General features: G+C 48.2%; 1 protein-coding gene across 14 annotated transcripts in view; it reads right to left on the reverse strand.

The window, feature by feature from the left end:
* TMEM94 (transmembrane protein 94) overlaps positions 1 to 17,844 on the reverse strand; it is a 272,670-nt gene that overhangs the window by 171,209 nt on the left and 83,617 nt on the right. For all 14 annotated transcript variants that reach the window (XR_003856541.1, XM_029600531.1, XM_029600535.1 and 11 more), the window contains one exon: positions 4,274 to 4,372. Coding sequence is in view for 10 of the 14 variants with exons in the window: in XM_029600531.1 (XP_029456391.1) it covers positions 4,274 to 4,336 (63 nt within the window). In the remaining 4 variants the exon portion in view is untranslated. The remainder of the gene's footprint in view (positions 1 to 4,273; positions 4,373 to 17,844) is intronic.

The raw sequence follows: 17,844 nt of genomic DNA on the forward strand, positions 1-17,844 counted from the left end.
ATTTTCTTTGTTACTGCCAAAACCAAGGCATCCACCTTCAGATATCTTAATTCCAAATCCTCAGCAGGCAATGGGTATAATTTTAGTATGGCTCTTCCTAAATGTAAGCCTACCTCAGATGAATCCCATTCAGCTTTCACTAAGATCCATACTGTTCTGTGGAAAGAGAAAGTTCTTACTGGTCTATGAAGACCCTCTAAAACAGGGTCCTCCCCTTCCACCTCCAGCTCTACAAGGATGTTCTTGATCCTCAACTCCACTATAGCCTGGGTCAGTAATGTGGGGAGCTCATCCCTCCAGAACAATCTGACCATTCAGGTATTATCTCCCTCTGCTGGAGGAATTTCTCCCTCCTCTAGGGGTTCTTCTTCTTGATCACTATGTCCCTTAGGATTGTCACTCAAGGACCTAGCCTCTGAAAATATAGATTCTTTATCCAGCTCCTCCTCCTGATGTAATCTGGGCCTCTCTGCCACCTTTTAAGAAATCTCTTCTTTTTCCTTTGAGATTAAACCAGGAACAGAACTCTCCAGAGATTTTCCCCACTTCAGACAAAAAAATCTCATATAATCAAAAGTACAACTTCAGGGCAAAAAGGCCATGAAGCTTCCTGAGAATTGCCTTCTAATTCGTTTTCTCAAAAGTTTGCCTCATCTGGGGGGGTCTAGAACCACTTCTTCCCATGGGATTTAAAATAGGAGGCACACTGCACTCCTGTCTGGGAAGCATGGAAGTTGTCTTTACTTTTAAATGGCCACGGCTCTTGATTCTGCAGGATCTCCATCCCTAAAAAAAAAAACCTGAATCCTGCTCAGATCCTACCAATGCTCCAGATCCCATAGCTGTTCCTGCTGACTTCAAACCTAAGGGCCAAATTTTAAAAGTGTTGCTCAAGCTAAAAGGCCCATATACATGCTTATGTGGGCCATGCATGAGCAATGCGGATTTTAAAAGCCACCAATTATGTGCGTACAAATGCATGCTTAAAAAAAAAGGGGGGGGGGGTGGAAAAGGGGCATGGGTGCTGTGGGGCCAGTTATGTGTGTAAATCTGTATTTTAAAACCAGAGGCCACAGCATGCGGCGGCTTGTTTGCCACATATATTTACTGCTGCTCCTAATGTGGTGTAAGTCTGCAGAAATCGCATTTGAGGCCTAACATGATAGGGTGAGAGGTCCAGATCAACTGAGGAGAGTGCAGGCTGAAGAACCAAAGGGGTCTGGATGACCTCGAGATGGACTGGACAAACTGATGAACTCCTTGGTAAAACTGGGAATGTCCTTCGCACGAACATGTTTAAAATCCTTAGGACAAAGTCCTAAGGAAGATAAATTTGCTCAAGTAACAAATTAAAATTAGGAGCATACTTATGTGTGGTAGGTGTATTTTAAACCATATGCATGCAACTGCGTGCATGATTTAAAATTATTGTATGTCTGTTCACACACTCTTGTGTGGGCGTTTTGGTGCCTGAGCGCTTGTTTTAAAGTTACTATTTTAAGTAGCAGCCTGAACCACGGCTCACACTCCCACTACACACCGGCTACAGCCGTACTCCTGCGCCGGTCCCCCGCAATCTGTACAGCGCTTCCTGCACTCAACAGTCACCGCCATTAAAAGAAACCAGTTGGAAAATAGCCTTGTCAGCTCTGCACTACTTGTCCCAGCAGGGATACGCAAGTTAGCCAAGCCCATATGCTCTGATCCTTCATAGCAGCTGGCAGAGCACCCAAATTACCGGTAACTTCTTGTTTTTTTCCCAACTCTACTGAAAGATGAGATACCTTCCTGAGAAGAATGGTACGAATGCAGAGCTTCAAATTCGCCACACGAGACCAATCTCAGATTCCCAAAATAAGGGAGGAGGAGGAGGAGGAGGAGGAGAAGTAGAGACTCTTTCTGAGAAAAGAGGGAAGGAAAAAGCCAGCACCACTGACTTTCAGTTCTCTCTCTAGGACCAGGACCAAGTTAGAATTGTTATGGTTATTAATGTTTGGGTGGATCCTTGGACACTGTGGCAGCTGACCATGCCCACGGGGGGGGGCAGTCCCGTGAGGGACCACGGTGTCAGGCTAGACTCTGGACACACAAACATAGAATTGAATCTTTATTTAAACAGTTTTGGAAACCACCAGAGGTGGCAGTAGAGAGTAGTAGATGTTGAGCCCGGCTGGGCGAGTATCCCACAGGACGCTGGAACAGTGAATCCTCTGCTTGGCTGTGTTGTAGTGGAAAGAGACTGAGAGTTATGAGTACACAGTGAGAAACATACAGAGTCCCAGGTAGCATAGGAGAGGCTCCGAGACAGGGAGAGCAGGCCCTCAAGGAGCAAGTATCTGATCCCTTAGAGCAGGGAGACTCAGTGGTATTGTACTCACACAGCGATACCACTAGACGAGAGGTCTGGCACTGGAACAGAGGGCAGGGCCTCGAGGAGCGAGTACCTGGGTCCAGTGAAGCAGTACTGTGGAATAGTTGATAGTTGTACTCACAGATGGATACTGTTAGTGAAGTCTTCCACGTAGAAAGGATTGTAGATGCAGGCAGCGTCTCAGGGAACATGGACCCTCGAGGAGCGAGTACCGGTTTCCTGATAGCACCTGAAAGAAGCAGAAGAGGCCCCCCGAGGAGTGGGTACCCCGTTAACAATAAGAGTTCCAGATAACGCTGGAGTGGCAGAGCAGCTTCGGTACGGAGAGTGAATCCCATCCGTAGAATTCCGGGTTGCTAACTCGATTAGCTAGCAAAAGTAGTAGGCTTAAATATCCAGGCAGCGTGACGTCATCTCAGGGGGACGCCCCTGAGGTTCGCGCCAACGAGGAAATAAAGATGAGGGCGGCGCACGCTCCCTATGGTACCCTGGAGGAGCATGGCGGCAAGCAGCACCAAAGCCTGTCCGGGGCGCCGGAGAGGTCGGCAGACAGACGCCACGGCAGCCAGTAGTCCGAGGTGAGCGTGAGGAGCCGCAAGAAGAGTGAGGTAGGCGGGGCGAAGCCGTCGCAGACTGACGGTCGCAACAAGAATCAAGGCCACTGACCCTCCCTGCTCATCCCTGCTCCACCAGTCAGTAGGCCTCCAGGCAAAGCCTCCTGGGAGCAATTTGTCACCTCAAACTTGATTCAGTACCTCTACCATCTGCTGAAGACAGAGAAATACTGAAGTGCTACAAGCTTCACTCTACCCCTATAACAGGTGATGCCAATGAATCAGAATCTTCTCAGTCTCCCTTCTGCTGGCAGGGGCGCTAAACCCAGGCATGCTGGACTGTTCTGGTGAGACGGTAAGGAAACTTCCACATGTTCTGTGAACTGCAAGAAGTACAAATCCTTTCTTCCCCTCCACCCAACAGTCCAATCATGAGCTGCTCAGAAGAGTTGTGCAAGGCCCTCTCTCAGACAGAAGTGGATACTATACAAGACACCTGCATACCTTCAAATTAAATATGCATACAATGTCAGATGTACATCATGATCCTACAAAGAATGATAATAGCTGACATAATGAAAATGATGATGGGACACAGGCCACTTACTGACAGTTGCACCTCTTTTGAAAGTAAAGTAACCCTGCTCAGCAATTATAACCTGAATTTTATCAATGACCTCACTGTGATTGAAATATGGCAGAACACATCCAAAGATCTCAACAAGGAAAAACAGCCAGTGTTGAACACACACATTCTAATATCACCACAAACACTATGAATGTCCAGTGTCTGCTAGATACAGGAAAACAGATCACAAAGCTTCAGTACTGCTGGAGTAATATTTAAATACGCAACCCCTTCCAGTTATACCCCTAGAGAGAATACTAGGTCACAGATGCTCCGGTCACTGCTAAACATCTGAGTGACTTGTGAGCAGACCCCAATCATCCAGTTCACAAGAACAATTTTCTTTAAACAAACTGATCTTGAAAACAAATGCAATGCATCAACATTGCTGTATGTGAAATCTAAGTCATTCCAGCCAAGTATAATGCACGGTAGGAGACCGATTCCCTCAAGGATCAGTTTAATTGTTTGTGGCCTCACCATCCTTACTATAAATGATTTTCAGCTGGCCGGTTTTGAAGAACAGTACACAAATAGGGACAGAAAATGGATCTTGAAAAACAAGTAACAAACTGACATAGTCATTCTGAGCTAGTTTAAAAAAATACAACGTGGATGGAGTCTAGCTAAACTTGCAAAGACTGATGAACAAATAGACCTCTCTTCCAGCCCCTTTTCCTTGTCTAGGGTGTGATACAGAGAAGATCAAGGCCTTCTTACCTGATTCTTCTCCTTTGCCTCCATGATGGGAACATACTGTGTGGAAAGACTCCTCCGTGACATGTACGAGTCTTGAGTACTCCCTCACACCACCACCATCTGGGAAGAAATGTGCAAGTGAATGTAAGTGCTTAGGTAAGTTGTATGTTAAAAGTCACTAGTCTACAGACATGAAAGAAAGGAAACATGTAAGTAGCAAACTGAGCCAGCCCCACTTTTACTATGAGTTTAATTAGTAATGTATGAGCAGTCACAAAGTCTTTGCTTATTCCTTTACGATAAAAATTTGACAGAGCCTAAATAAGCTTAAAGGAAAAACTGGAATAGCCCAAATTATACAATAAGAGCCCTAAAGAGTCCCTGGAATTGTATATGTTTCCTTTAAAACAGAACTAAAAATCCAGTGGAATGGATCCATTTAACTAATGTATGGCCAAGAGAGTCAATCTGCCAGCATTCCCTCTGGGCGGCTTTTTTCCTTTGCAAGAGTACAGATTGGATTTCTGATGTAATCTCGGCATCTGAGATTTTAGTCACAATCAGCAACAGTTTTATTTAATTAGGCCTCAGTACAGAGCTGGGTCATTTGATTCTGACCAACTGAAATAATTGTTGCATTTCTCCAGAGCATGTTCAACAGTAATTTCTGTCCTTGTTTATTTATATTTTTAAGCAGCCATGCCTAGCTATTGCTAATTGAGCCTTAAGACTGGTCCCTCTGCTTTCAGGTATAAATAATCATATACACAAAGAAAAACATAGCAAAGTTTGTGGGCTGAACTCTGTTCAAACCAGCAAGAAAATTTGAAGAATGTCTGAAATTCCAAGGTCTAGGGATAGAAGCTGTGATTTAATAAAACCTAATCACATCCCCATTTATCTCTACCAAGATGTCAAACATTAACCTTTGAAAACGTTACATGAAGAAACTGACCTCTTTAAAAGTAGCTCACTGAAGGAGCTAATTTTTGACCTATGACGGTGCTCTATTGAAAGATCTAACTATTTCACTGTAACTAACTGACCTCTATATTCAGAAAGTATTTCCTCAAAGAGTTGGCTTCCACAAGGCATATTATTTTGGCTCAGTTTGAGGAAAACAAAAGTTGCTGGTGAATGTGTATCTCACTGACTCATTGGTATAAGACAAGAAGCTCAAGACATTTAACACAAATGTCTACATGGGCTTGAATTCTAATCATTGTCCAACGAGATACATAATATTATATGTGTAGGGTCCTTGGTTTTCAGTTTAAACAGATTTTCACCCATAGATTCCTGGATTTTTCCAAAAGTGACAATTGGTTTAAACTGATTTTCACCCTAATTTTAGGCTGATTAAAGAGCAGCTCCAGAGCTGCAGATGTAGTGTCTCAAGGCCTTCAGCAACTACTAGAAGTCAGTGTGGGCCAAAACTCCTGCAATGTTTTAAGTCCCGTCCCTCACTAGCATAAGCGCTCACCCTCTAGTGCCGCCAATGTGGCATTTTAAGTTCCGCATTCTCCACCCCCAGACAGCCAACATGCCTGCTGCTTGTTGTCACCAATGCACTATTTGAAATGGGCCAAGCAGAAATGCAGTGCTACAGAATGTGGGAGCCTCAGTAAGCATGCTGCTGAAGGAGAAAGAAGCCTGAAGCCATCACTAGTAAGGATGAACAGAGAGATTTTCGAGTGAAACAGAGAGAATTCTCGAGTGTGTGGGGAGAGATAGGGACAAGCTAGGCAACAGAGAGATTCTCGAGTGTGTGGGGGGAGTGAGAGATAGGGACAAGCTAGGCAGAGGACAGGAGTAGCGATAGCAATGCTGCTGAATGGATGATTGGGAGAAGCTGCTTAATATTGTTTTATTATCCTGGCTTCTGTCCACCAAAATAAACTCTGATAATTACCCAGAAAAAATAGCAAGTCACATTTTTCCACTGATTTTCTCCTCTTTTAGTTCTTGATAAACCCTGATAAATTTCTAGGAAAAATGTACAAAATAAAAATAGAAAATGAAGGTCCCTATATATGTGATATTTTTATACTTTTATATTTATGAGTTAATACTGTCTTAGATGGCCCAAAAAAAAAAGTTACTTAACTTGGCAACTGAAGGACATCCAAATATTTCCATCTCACCAGAGACAGACATATGTGTTAAGTGTCTTGAGCTTCTTGTCTTATGACACCGATGAGTCAGTGAGTTACACATTCACCATCACCTTTTGTTTTGCTCTAATTTACATGATAAGAAGTGCTGAGGCTTTTTGACTCTTATTGTTTGGATTTAGATCAGTTTAAGGAAATCCATTTTTTCAGCATTGTTTTATCTATTAGATAGACTCTCAGATACAATAAAAAACTAAGATGAAAAATGCTGGATAGCGTGGGGTGCTTAGCAATTAGCTTTTCTTATATCTACGGAGCTTGTTTAGTATGAAACCCATCTCTTGTAGTTTCTATAGATGGGATGTCACAACACTTATGACATCAATAAGCATACAAAAAAACATGGTGAAAGGATGAGTGAAAAGGAATATTGGCAGATGACTGGCAGCCTTGCTGTCTTGCTAGAATTTTAAGGGAGATTCTTTCCTTTCTCCAGCCGGAGTATAAGTGGCATCATTTGCTTTAAACAACATTTCAGCACAGATTGTTAGCACCTCACATTCAACAAACTGGAATTCCCCAACATAAATTAAAAACTGTCTATAACCTGTGTGTGTTGGACACATACTGACAAAGAGCCATCTGTCACACAAGGCAGAAAAGTATCAAAGCGACCTGTGTGTTGCCAGTAAATTTCTAGATTATATATGTAAGGAAATCCAAAATCTGGAGTTACAGTTAATTAGCCCTGCAGCTATAGAGGTCTTTTTTGAACAAAAATACAAGTAACAGCAAACTCATTGGGCTGTTGTTAACTGTGTGCTCTGATTTCTGAATCACCAGAGTAGCTACATTTTTTTACACTCACTTGCTAGAATAAATCTGGTCCACGTATGCATGTTTAATATGTCATACAGAAATGTGGCATAATACCAGAGCTGTCTGATACAAATGTGGATACAGGTGCACAGAAATGGAGAGATGGTCAGGCCTTTGGGAAAGAAAGGTGAGTGATACCATGCAGTTTCAGAGATGCCCACATGATGAAGGAAGCATTGAAGAACTGGTCTCTGAAGATGTTTCCTATGCCAACCATCCCTTCACCAATGACTCTACTACAGCTATGGGTTACCAAGTTGGGGGGGGAGGGGGGGAAGGAATGGGCAACCCTTATTCCTATCCCTACAAAGTTACCCCCCTTGAGCATTATAATTAAATGCATTAATTAAATATTCCAAAATACCGAATCAAGACCTTTGTTACATTCTGTGCCCATAAATCAGCCTGACAGTGGAATGTATATTTCAAACTAGCTATCTAATATACCACATCGAACAGAAAAATTTGGTTTAACCGGAATTGACCGGGACAACACAAGTACTCACCGGCCGGTGAAGACAGGGAGACCCCTATGAAGGGGATGAAATGAGAAATTTTAAACTTTTTTTCTCTAAGTTATTTTGTGTGAGGAAACTCACACAGGGCTCCTTCACCTAGATGCTAACTGCAGCGTGGAAAAACGAAGACTCAAGGGAGACCCCTATGGCTCGAGGGATTATGCTGGGCATGCTCAGTGGGCTCAGTGTGCCAGTCAAAAGTTTCTAGAAACTTTGACAGAAAGTTTTCTGTGATGGGGCTCCGTCCAGTGACGTCACCCATATCTGAGGACTATCATCCTGCTTGTCCTGGGATAACTCTAGTGTGGCTGAGGTCTGCACAGCCAGGGAGAATGCCGTCTGGCAGCGACAAAGGCCCTTGGAACAGATGCCTAATCTGTCCCAACCGCGCAAGCTGTGCGTCAATGCCACAATAACTCCAGCGGACGTTGGCATCCCCAGCACCACTGGAGCTCTGGGTAAGGCATGGTGGAGGGTGGCGGTCTATGGTGTTGCCTCCTTCAGTACCGGAGAACACTCCAGGAGATGAACCATTGAAACTACAGCAGAACCGTCTCATGATTGCAAAGTCCCTGGCGAGTGCAGACATGTCCTGTGATCTATAAGCAGTTTGCCCGTAAATAGCGTCAGTCCTGGCGCACAGGTGCCCCGAAGGTATGGACCAAAGAAGCCATGGGCTCTGCAGGGGGAGTCCCTGCAGCCCCCTGACAGGTCATCGATATCAAAAGGATCAGACTGCTAGTGCCGACAGCAATTTTCCTCGGCTCACCGAGTGGTATCAATGCTGCGAGCTCAATAGCCTCGCAAGCATTACGGCTGAGCGCCTCGCTAGCACACATTAGTACTGATGTTGTGCACATCTTGGTGGGCACCCCGACACTGGGATCCTTGGCTGAAGGGGCAGTTCTGCACTTCCCAGTGCTCTGTAATGGACCTCACTCCGGAGCCCTGAGGGCACCAGGCCACTGTGTACAGATGCACCAGCAATTCAAGGTGCCTCAAGTAGATGGCGATCTCTACACTCAATTCGTAAGAGGCTGCAGGGCCATGCGGGGGCTTCAGAGAGTCCCGGCAGTCGATGGCCACAGTGGCAACAAGGGCGCACAATGGTGAATCCAGTGCCTGGTCGGTGGGACTCTGAATGCAGCAAGGTACTGAGGCAACGAGAGCCGCAAAGGCACCTATTGCATCGAGTGCACCAACCATGGCAAGTGCCCAAGGGCTCCATGCTGAGGGAGTCAAGTGCTCCAAAGGCATCGAGTGCATCAAGGGCACCATGGCATCGAATGCACCAAGGGCACCAAGGCATCGTGTACACCGAGACAACCGTGGCAAGTGCACTGTGCCGAGAGATTGAGTGCATCAAAGGCAGCATGGCATCGCGTGCATCAAGGGCACAGTGACATCAAGTGCATCAAAGGCACTGTGGCATGGAGTGCATCAAGGGCACCGAGGCATCGAGTGCATAAAGGGCACCGAGGCATCGAGGGCACTAAGGCATCAAGTGCACTGAGACAACCGTGGCAAGTGCACCAAGGGCACTGTGCCGAAGTATCGAGTGCACAGTAGTCACATGCCATCGAGTACATCAAAGGCACCGTGGCATCGAGTGCATTGAAGACTCCATGGCACTGATTGCGCCGCATCACGGCACCTAGGACACTGCAACACCAAGGGCATCAAGGCCTTGATGCCCAAACCGGTGCAGCGAGAGTCCAGTGCCAGTGAAAGTCCATCGAAGGCCACCGTGGCATTGTGGGTGGTCATGCACCTTGACGCAACAAGGGTAATCAAGGGGACCATGGTTCCCAAAGATGGGGCCTGTTACCAACACGATCCCGACTTTGATGCATCGAACGAACGGTGCATTGGTCACAGCTGTGCACGGGCAACCGTTCATGGGCATGGCACAGAAGTGCGGCAGCAAGCTGCTAGCAAAGGCTCCGCTCTCCCTCTCTCCTAGGGAGATTGCATTGCCAAGGCTGGCAAGCAGGAGGGGAGGCAATGTCATCCAGGGAGCTCTCCTCCCCACAGGAACGGCATGGTCCTCGATCCTTCCACTGTCTAAATCCACTGATGCCAAGCAATCGGTGAACCACCATGGAACTCCAGTCCGGGTAGAACTCAGTCGAGTCCCCAGGCTCAGCCGCCTACATGGATCACTGACTGACTGCATACTCCGGTCCTGACAGCACTGTGGAAAAAAAGAAAACAGTCAGAGCAAAGAAAGGACACAAGTACAAAAACCTGCAGGAGAAGGGTTGTTTGGGTTTTTTTTGTTTTTTTTTAACAGACTGTCAGGCTGCACAGGGAAAAACCCACCGGCTGGCAGACAGTTGGAAAAGAAAGAAAGAAGAAAATCTGGAGCTCTAGAAAAAATCACTTACAAAACTGTAAGAAGAGAGCAAAGCTGAATACCGTGAAAATCATTTTCTAACAAAAAAAAGAGCACAAGCTCCACAACCGTGAGACGACTGCTCCGTGGAAAAGAAGAGGCTGAGGGGCTCTGCCTAGAGGACAGGGTGATGACTACAGCTGCACATGGTCAGTAGGGCATGCTGAAAGCGCTAGAGTCTTTGAGATCAAAGTTCTGTGCCGGGCTCCATCCGATGACGTCAGCCATGTGTGAGTACTAACATCCTGCTTGTCCTAGGAGAACACGTTTAACAAGTGGGATATTAAGAACAATAAATGAAATGAAATAATTGAAATGAGGAAAGTGGAAATACAAACGTAATCTTGGGCAAGTCTCTTTACTCTCTGTTGCCAACTGTAAAACTTACTGGGAGATGCATCAGCCGCAGTAGTGCTCTAATGCACATTATTACTGTTTGATAAAACGCAATATTTTGCATCTCCCTGCCCAAGTTCCCCCCTCCATTACAATGATCTTCTTTGCATATGATTTGCATGCATGAATAACACAAATGCAAGCAAAGAGGGTCATTACTAGGCAATCATATGCAAATATTTTATCACGGCTGACTGAGAAGGTGGTCAGTCATGATAAAATAGCACCTCTTGGACAAGCGGTGAATGTGAGGTGAGAGGCAGGTCCTGAGGTTCCTGCCTCACATTCAAAACGGCAGAAACAAAAAAACATCATGGCAAAGAAGGGAGGTTGAGCGGGGGTCAGGGCTGACCCCCTCTCTCAACCCAGGGCCACCACTCAAACATATGGTCTGGGTCCAGTCCCCAAACCTTACCCCAATCACATAGCTGAGGCACGGTCAAGGTGCAAGGGTACACCCGGCCCCAACGCGGGAATCTTTTTAAGGTTTGGGAGGTGCAGGTGGTTGAAGGGGGGAGCAGGGCCCGGGACCCTGTTTTTCAATATAACCTTTCAGGGAGGGGGGTGGGTATGGGAAGGGGGCCGGGACCTTAAGTTTTATGTTTTTAGTTCTGGGGGGGGAGCGGGGGCCTGGTCTACATTTTTATTTGATGAACTGGGGAAGTGTGTGTGTGGGGGGGGGGGAACCTGGGTCATCGCCACAAGGGCTCATTTTCTTAATTTTACACTTTTGGGGGGAGTCAGGCCGCCTCAAGTGGCCCTGGGTTGAGACGGGGGTCAACCCTGACTCCCACTCAACCTACCCATTTGACGGCACAATTTTTTTTTGGGGGGGGGGCAACGGCTCTTCTAGGTGATGGTGGTCCCTTGAGGACAGCGCAGTTGCTTACTTGTAACGTGTTCTCCTAGGACAGCAGGATGTTAGTCCTCACATGTCGGTGACATCATCCGATGGAGCCCGGCATGGAAAACGTTTGACAAAGTTTCTAGAAGCTTTGACCAGCACACTGAGAATGCCCAGCCTGCTACTATCCGCGCGTCCACACGAGGTCCCCTTTCAGTCTCGTAACATAGAAAAAATACAAGCGAAAAAATAAAACAACAAACCGTAAGGAGAACCCAACTTTGTGGGAAGGTGGGCGGATTCCTGAGGACTAACATCCTGTTGTCCTAGGAGTACACCTGTTACAAGTAAGCAACTGCACTTTCTCCTAGGACAAGCAGGATGGTAGTCCTCATGTGTGTGAATACCATGCTCCAGACTGGTCCCGTAGCTGAGGAGACCAACAGCGACCGAACAAAGTGCCAACGGGCACAACAATAACTGCAGTGCAGTAGTTCGAAAGGGGACTGTTTGGTACCACTAGAAGCACGAAAAGGAAGAGCTGGGCTCAGGTCTGGAAAGGATTGCGCAGGACAGATTGACCGAAGGCACTGTCCTGATGCCCATCCTTGTCCAGGCAGTAATGAGCCGCAAATGTGTGAAGAGAACTTCAGGTTGTGGCCCGGCAAATTTCGACAGCAAATGAGCCACCGGCGTCGCCATAGCCCACACAGAGTAAGCCTTTACTCTGCCAGCCAGCGGAAGGCCTGCTTGCACATAGCAAAAGGCGATACAATCCACCAGCCAGTTGGATAAGTTTTGTTTACCCACCGCTCTCCCCAGCCTATTGGGATCGAAGGAGCCAAAGAGCTAAGTGGACTGCCTATGGCTGGCTGTGCGATCTAGATAGAAAGCCAAGGCATGAAGAGCCTTTTCCCCTGGGTGGGAATGAGGCCTAGGAAAGAAGGTGGGTAAAATGATGGACTAATTAAGGTGAAAATCAGTCACAACCTTAGGCAGAAACTTAGGGTGCGTACGCGAGACAACATGATCATGAAAGAATCTCGTGTATGGCAGGTACGTAACCAGGGCCTAAAGCTCACTGACTCTACAAGCCGAAGTAATTGCCACCAGGAATATAACTATCCAAGTGAGGAACTTTGGGTCGCAGGAATGCAGTGGCTCAAAGGGTGGTCGCATGAGCCGTGGTAGGACAATGTTGAGATCCCAGGACACAACAGGAGGCCGAAGAGGAGGCTTCAGCTGGAGCAAGCCCCTCAAAGTGGCCTACCAAAGGCTGCACCGACAAGGGCGTGCCAGAGACATCTCGATGGTACGCACTGACAGCACTAAGATGAACCTGAACCGAATTGGTTTGAAAGCCAGACTCGGAAAGGGGCCATAAGTAGTCCAACAACTGGGGGAGGGGGCATGTGAATGGATCCAAAGCATGCCCCGCATACCAGGTGGAGAATCTTCTCCACTTCAAGCTGTAGAACTTCCTGGTGGAGGGCTTCTTAGAAGCCACCAGCACCTGGGCTGGAGAGTGCCAGGGGGCTGAAGGACTATGCACTCAACATCCAAGCCGTCAGGGTCAATGCCCTGAGGTTCGAATGGCGCAGGGCGCCCCGGTTCTGCGTGATCAGATCGGGCGCAGTCCCCAGCCGGATGGGGGCCCTGGCCGACAGGTCCTGCGGAAGTGGGAACCAGACCATTCGGGGCCAAAAGGGCACCACTAGGATCATGGTTTTCTGTCCTGTTGAAGCTTCAGCAGTGTCTTCAAGAAGAGCGGGACAAGAGGGTAAGCACACGGCAGGCCTCTCCCCCAGTGGAGGGAGAAGGCATCCCAGGCCAGGCATCCGCCCCCTGGCGACAGGGAGCAAAACTTGCTCACTTTGTGATTGTGCAGGTACACAAAGAGGTCCACATCTGGTGTACCCCACCGATTAAAGAGCTTGGCCGCTACCTCGGGGTTGAGGGACCGCTTGTGCGACTGGAAGGAGCGACTCAGCTGGTCCGCTAGCACATTCAGATTTCCAGGCAGGTATGTCACTCATAGCGACATCCCCTGTGACAGGGCCCAGGCCCACACCTGCATCACCTCGTGACAGAGGAGGAACGAGCTTGTGCCTCCCTGTTTGTTGATATACCACATAGCCACCTGGTTGTATGTCCGGATCAGGACTGCCCTGTGCGACAACCGGTCTCTGAATGCCCATAAAGCGTACCAGATCACCCGAAGCTCAAAAAAGTTTATTTGACAGCAGACATCATAAGCTGTCCAGAGACCGTGCATGTGGATGCCGTCCACATGGGCTCCCCAGCCCAGAAGAGAGGCATCGGTGGTGAGGAACACTTGAGGTGGGGCAGTTTCAAAGGGAATCCCCTGCTCCAAACTGGAGAAGTTTTCCCACCAGGACAGAGACGTACGCAGAGGTGCCGTGACGGCAACATATATCTCGAGGTCCTGGGAGGCCTGTTGCCACTGGGACTGCAAGGTCCATTGAGCCCTCCGCATGCACAGGCGGGCGAGAGGGATGACATGGACCAAAGCTGCCATGTGGCCCAACAGACAGAGCAGAAGGTGGGCGGTCACTGCCAGCTGCTGCGGATGAATGCTGCCAGTGAGGCGAGGGCAAGAGCCTAATCCTGGGGCAGAAACACTTTTGCCTGCACCGTGTCTAGTCTGGCTCCTATGAAGTCCAGCTGAGAAGACTGGCAGAGATGAGATTTGGGGTAATTGATGCAAACCCCAAGGCTTGTAGTATCTGCACCATCAGGGCTAAAGCACTCAAGGCCCTGCCGTGGGAATTGCTCTTGATCAACCAGTTGTCTAGGTACAGGAAAACATGCACCGTCCAATGCCTGAGATAGGCCACCACCACCACCAGGCACTTGGTGAAAACGTGGGGGGCTGAAGCCTTTCCCACCACAAAGTGGAGGTATTTTCTGCGGCCGGGGAAAATGGCTATGAAAGCATAAGCCTCCTTGAGATCAAGGGAGCAGAGCCAGTCTCCTCTTTTGAGGAGGGGAATCAGCGTGCCCAGAGAGACCATCTTGAACTTTTCTCTTGCGAGAAACTTGTTCAACACCCTGAGGTCGAGGATGGGGTGCAAGCTGCCGTCCCTGTTTGGAATGAGGAAGTACCTTGAATAGAATCTTTGGCCCTGATGGGGGCAAGGGACCAGCTCTACCGCGCCTGCTGATAGAAGCACGGAGAATTTCGTTTGAAGTACGACCTGTTGGGTGGACGAACCCCACAATGGACATGGGGGAGAGGTCTCCGGTAGCCGGCTTAATTTGAGACGGTACCCCTGAAAGATGATACTAAGGACCCAGCAGTCCAAGTGATCTCCTCCCAGCGAAGGGCGAAGCCAAGAAGCCTGCCTTCCACTGGGAGATCCGGCACCATGGGTGTACTCGACTGACTCATGCTCCCTCGCCACCAGTCAAAAGCCCATGGCCAGGGTTTGCTTGGGTGCCGGATGGGGCCTAGATGCTCGCTGCTGGCGAGGGTGGCCCCTGGAGCTAGTGCGTGGCATGCAAGCCCGGGAGGATAATACTTCCTCTGCCCATAGAAGGGCTTCCGGGATTCCGGCCTGGAGGATTTCTTGGCCAAGGACGGGACGTCAGAGGCATTTGCGGAGAGCTGTTGAAGGGTGTCATAGTGGTCCTTCAATTGCACTACCGCATCCCAGACTTTATCCCCGAAGAGGCTGTTATCTGTGCATGGGAGATCAGCTAGTTTGTCCTGTACCACCGGACGGAGGTCAGAAGCTCTGAGCCAGGCCATTCTGCAGGCGCCGATGCTGACCGTGGCTAAGTGGGCCGCCGTATCAAAAACATTGTAGGTGGATCGCACCTCATGCTTGCCAGTTTCTAAATCCAGCAGGATGGTAACAGAGGGTGCCTCCTGTTGCTGTTGAGGCAAACTCTCTGCGAGGTACTGAACCTCTTTCCAGAGGTTCTGGCTATACTGGGTAATGTACAGCTGGTAGGCAGCAATACGGGCGACCAGCACAGCGCCCTGGAATACCTTCCTGCCCAAGGCATCGAGCTCCCTATGCTCTCACCCCGGGGGGGGGGGGGGGGGGGGGCGGGGGTAGAGGCGTGTGCGCAGGAACGCCAGGCCTTCTTTAAAGTGGACTCCACATCATCAACTGGTGGGGGAGGTGCCACTTCTCAAACCCCATGGGGTCTGTTGCACTAAGTAGGTGGCACCAGCCTTTCTAATGACAGGGGAAATAGAGATTGGGTGCTCCCACATCCGGAGAAGGAGGTCCTTGAAGATGTTGTGGATCGGAACCACCACAATCTCCTTAGAAGCGTGGACGAACTGGAGTACGTCCAGCATTTTATGTCACGTATCTTACTCCGTGAGTAACTGAAAGGGGATGGCTTCGGCCATGGCTCTGACAAACACTGCAAGGGACAGATCCTTAGGGGACGACTGGCGCCATTCCTCCTCACTGGGGCAAATGTGGCACGGACGAGGCCCATGAGGGGTATCAGCCCTGGGCTTTGATAGCTTCAGAGGCCTCGAGGGCTCGTGGGAATTGATGGTTTCCCTGACGTTGAGGGGACTGAAGGCCGCGAGAGGTCAGAAGGACCCGGCAAGGGCTCGGGGAACCGTGGCCTCAGGAACAGGGTACTGGCTTATCTTCCTCCTCGGAGGACCCGAGGATTGGGATCACTCCTGTGGAGGGCCTCGGTGACTGTTGGGGGAATCGAAGGCCCCTTGGGCACTGGTTGCATCAGTAGGGTGCCTAAAAGAATGTCCAGACGCTCCAGCAGGGGTGCTAGGATCGATGGCGGAAAGCACCCAGCGTGTGGTCAATGACCAGCGGTCACCAACAGGCAAGAAGTCGGGAATCAACTGCAAAAAAAAAAACCAAAACCTACAGTACCTGAATGTAAACAGATGCGATATCTCAGCTCGAATGTCGGCATTAAAAAATAAATAAATAAACAAAAGCGACAAAAAAAGGCAGTAAACCTACTATACCAAGGAGGCACCAACTGTGAAGGAGGAGTCTATGAGGAAAACCAGGAAAAAGACCTGATACTTGTCAAGAAAAACAAGAAAATGGAAGAGTTCCACGAACCACGAGGCAACTGCACCACAGAAAAGAAAAGACTGAAGGGGGATCTCACGTGGATGAGCGGATAGTGGCATGCTCAGTGTGCTGGTCAAAGTTTCTAGAAACTCTGACAAAAGTTTTCTGTATCAGGCTCCATTGGATTGTGTCACCCACATGGTGAGGACTACCATCCTGCTTGTCCTAGGAGAATACTGCATTAAAGGGCCACTAGGCACGTTCTTTTGTCCCACAGGGTTTGGCCATGACACAAAAGAATGCATCATTATACAATCACAATATATTTTTGAGGGAGGATCCCCACTATTGTGGCAACACCCCTCTTCCCCCCAGTGATAAAACATCGCAGCTTAATGCATCCAGCAGTTAGATTGTAAGCTCCCTTGGGATAGAGAAATACCTACAGTACCTGGATGAAATCTGCTTTGAAGTGCCTTAAAAGCGCAACATAAATAGAATAAATAAATAAAGAAGAAGGCATTTGCACAGATGAACATCCCTCTCTGGGATCTAATGGCAACCAGAAGGAACGCCAAGGCAGAGAAAATTTTCAGCCACAGAAGGAAGTGATACTCCAAGGAAGTAGAAGTGGATGTGCTGGTCCAACTGTGGCCTTTGGACCATCCAGGGTGGATTGCTCTAGTAGCACCAGACTGGACCAGATGCCCTTGGTATACAAACTTGGTCAGACTTATCAAGGAGGACCACTCAGGCTCATAGCAGCTAAAGGTCTACCGCACCAAGTAGCAGCAGTGATGGAGAATCCAGCTACATATTATCTCACGGCCTGGCTATTGAAAGGAGAAGGTTACGAAAGTGAGGGTACTCAGAGGCAGCAATAACCACTTTGTTGAAAGCCAGAAAGGGGTTCACATCCCTAGCATATGTGAGGGTTTGGAGAGTCTTTGATACCTGATGCTGGAAACAAGGGGTTATCGCCCTTAAAAGCACAGATAGAACCAACCCAAGTAAGAAACATACAACAAACAAGCCAAATGATACTCTATCTGAGCTAACCAAAATGAAAACTATATAATCGCTTCATACAATGCTGTTCTATAAAAGCTGACTGAGAAAGAACTCCACAGTCCATCACAACAGACTATTCCATTCAACCTCACAGTTGAATGGAAAGCATAACTTTATTCCAACTGAATATTAAATGTTGTTCCCTTTGTATTAACTGGCGAGAGAAATCACCCCCCGGGATGAATGGCATTGACGAATAATGAAAAATTCGAGGTCAACAATAGAATGCTGATGAGTAATCCAATGAACCACTATTGGTGCTGTTATTTTGCTTGTTTGAATACAGCTCAAATGTTTACATATGCGGGTTTTAATGCTGTGCTTGGTCTGTCCAATATA

The sequence above is a fragment of the Rhinatrema bivittatum genome, chromosome 4 (genome assembly GCF_901001135.1).
Source record: "Rhinatrema bivittatum chromosome 4, aRhiBiv1.1, whole genome shotgun sequence".
Taxonomy (NCBI): Eukaryota; Metazoa; Chordata; class Amphibia; order Gymnophiona; family Rhinatrematidae; genus Rhinatrema; species Rhinatrema bivittatum.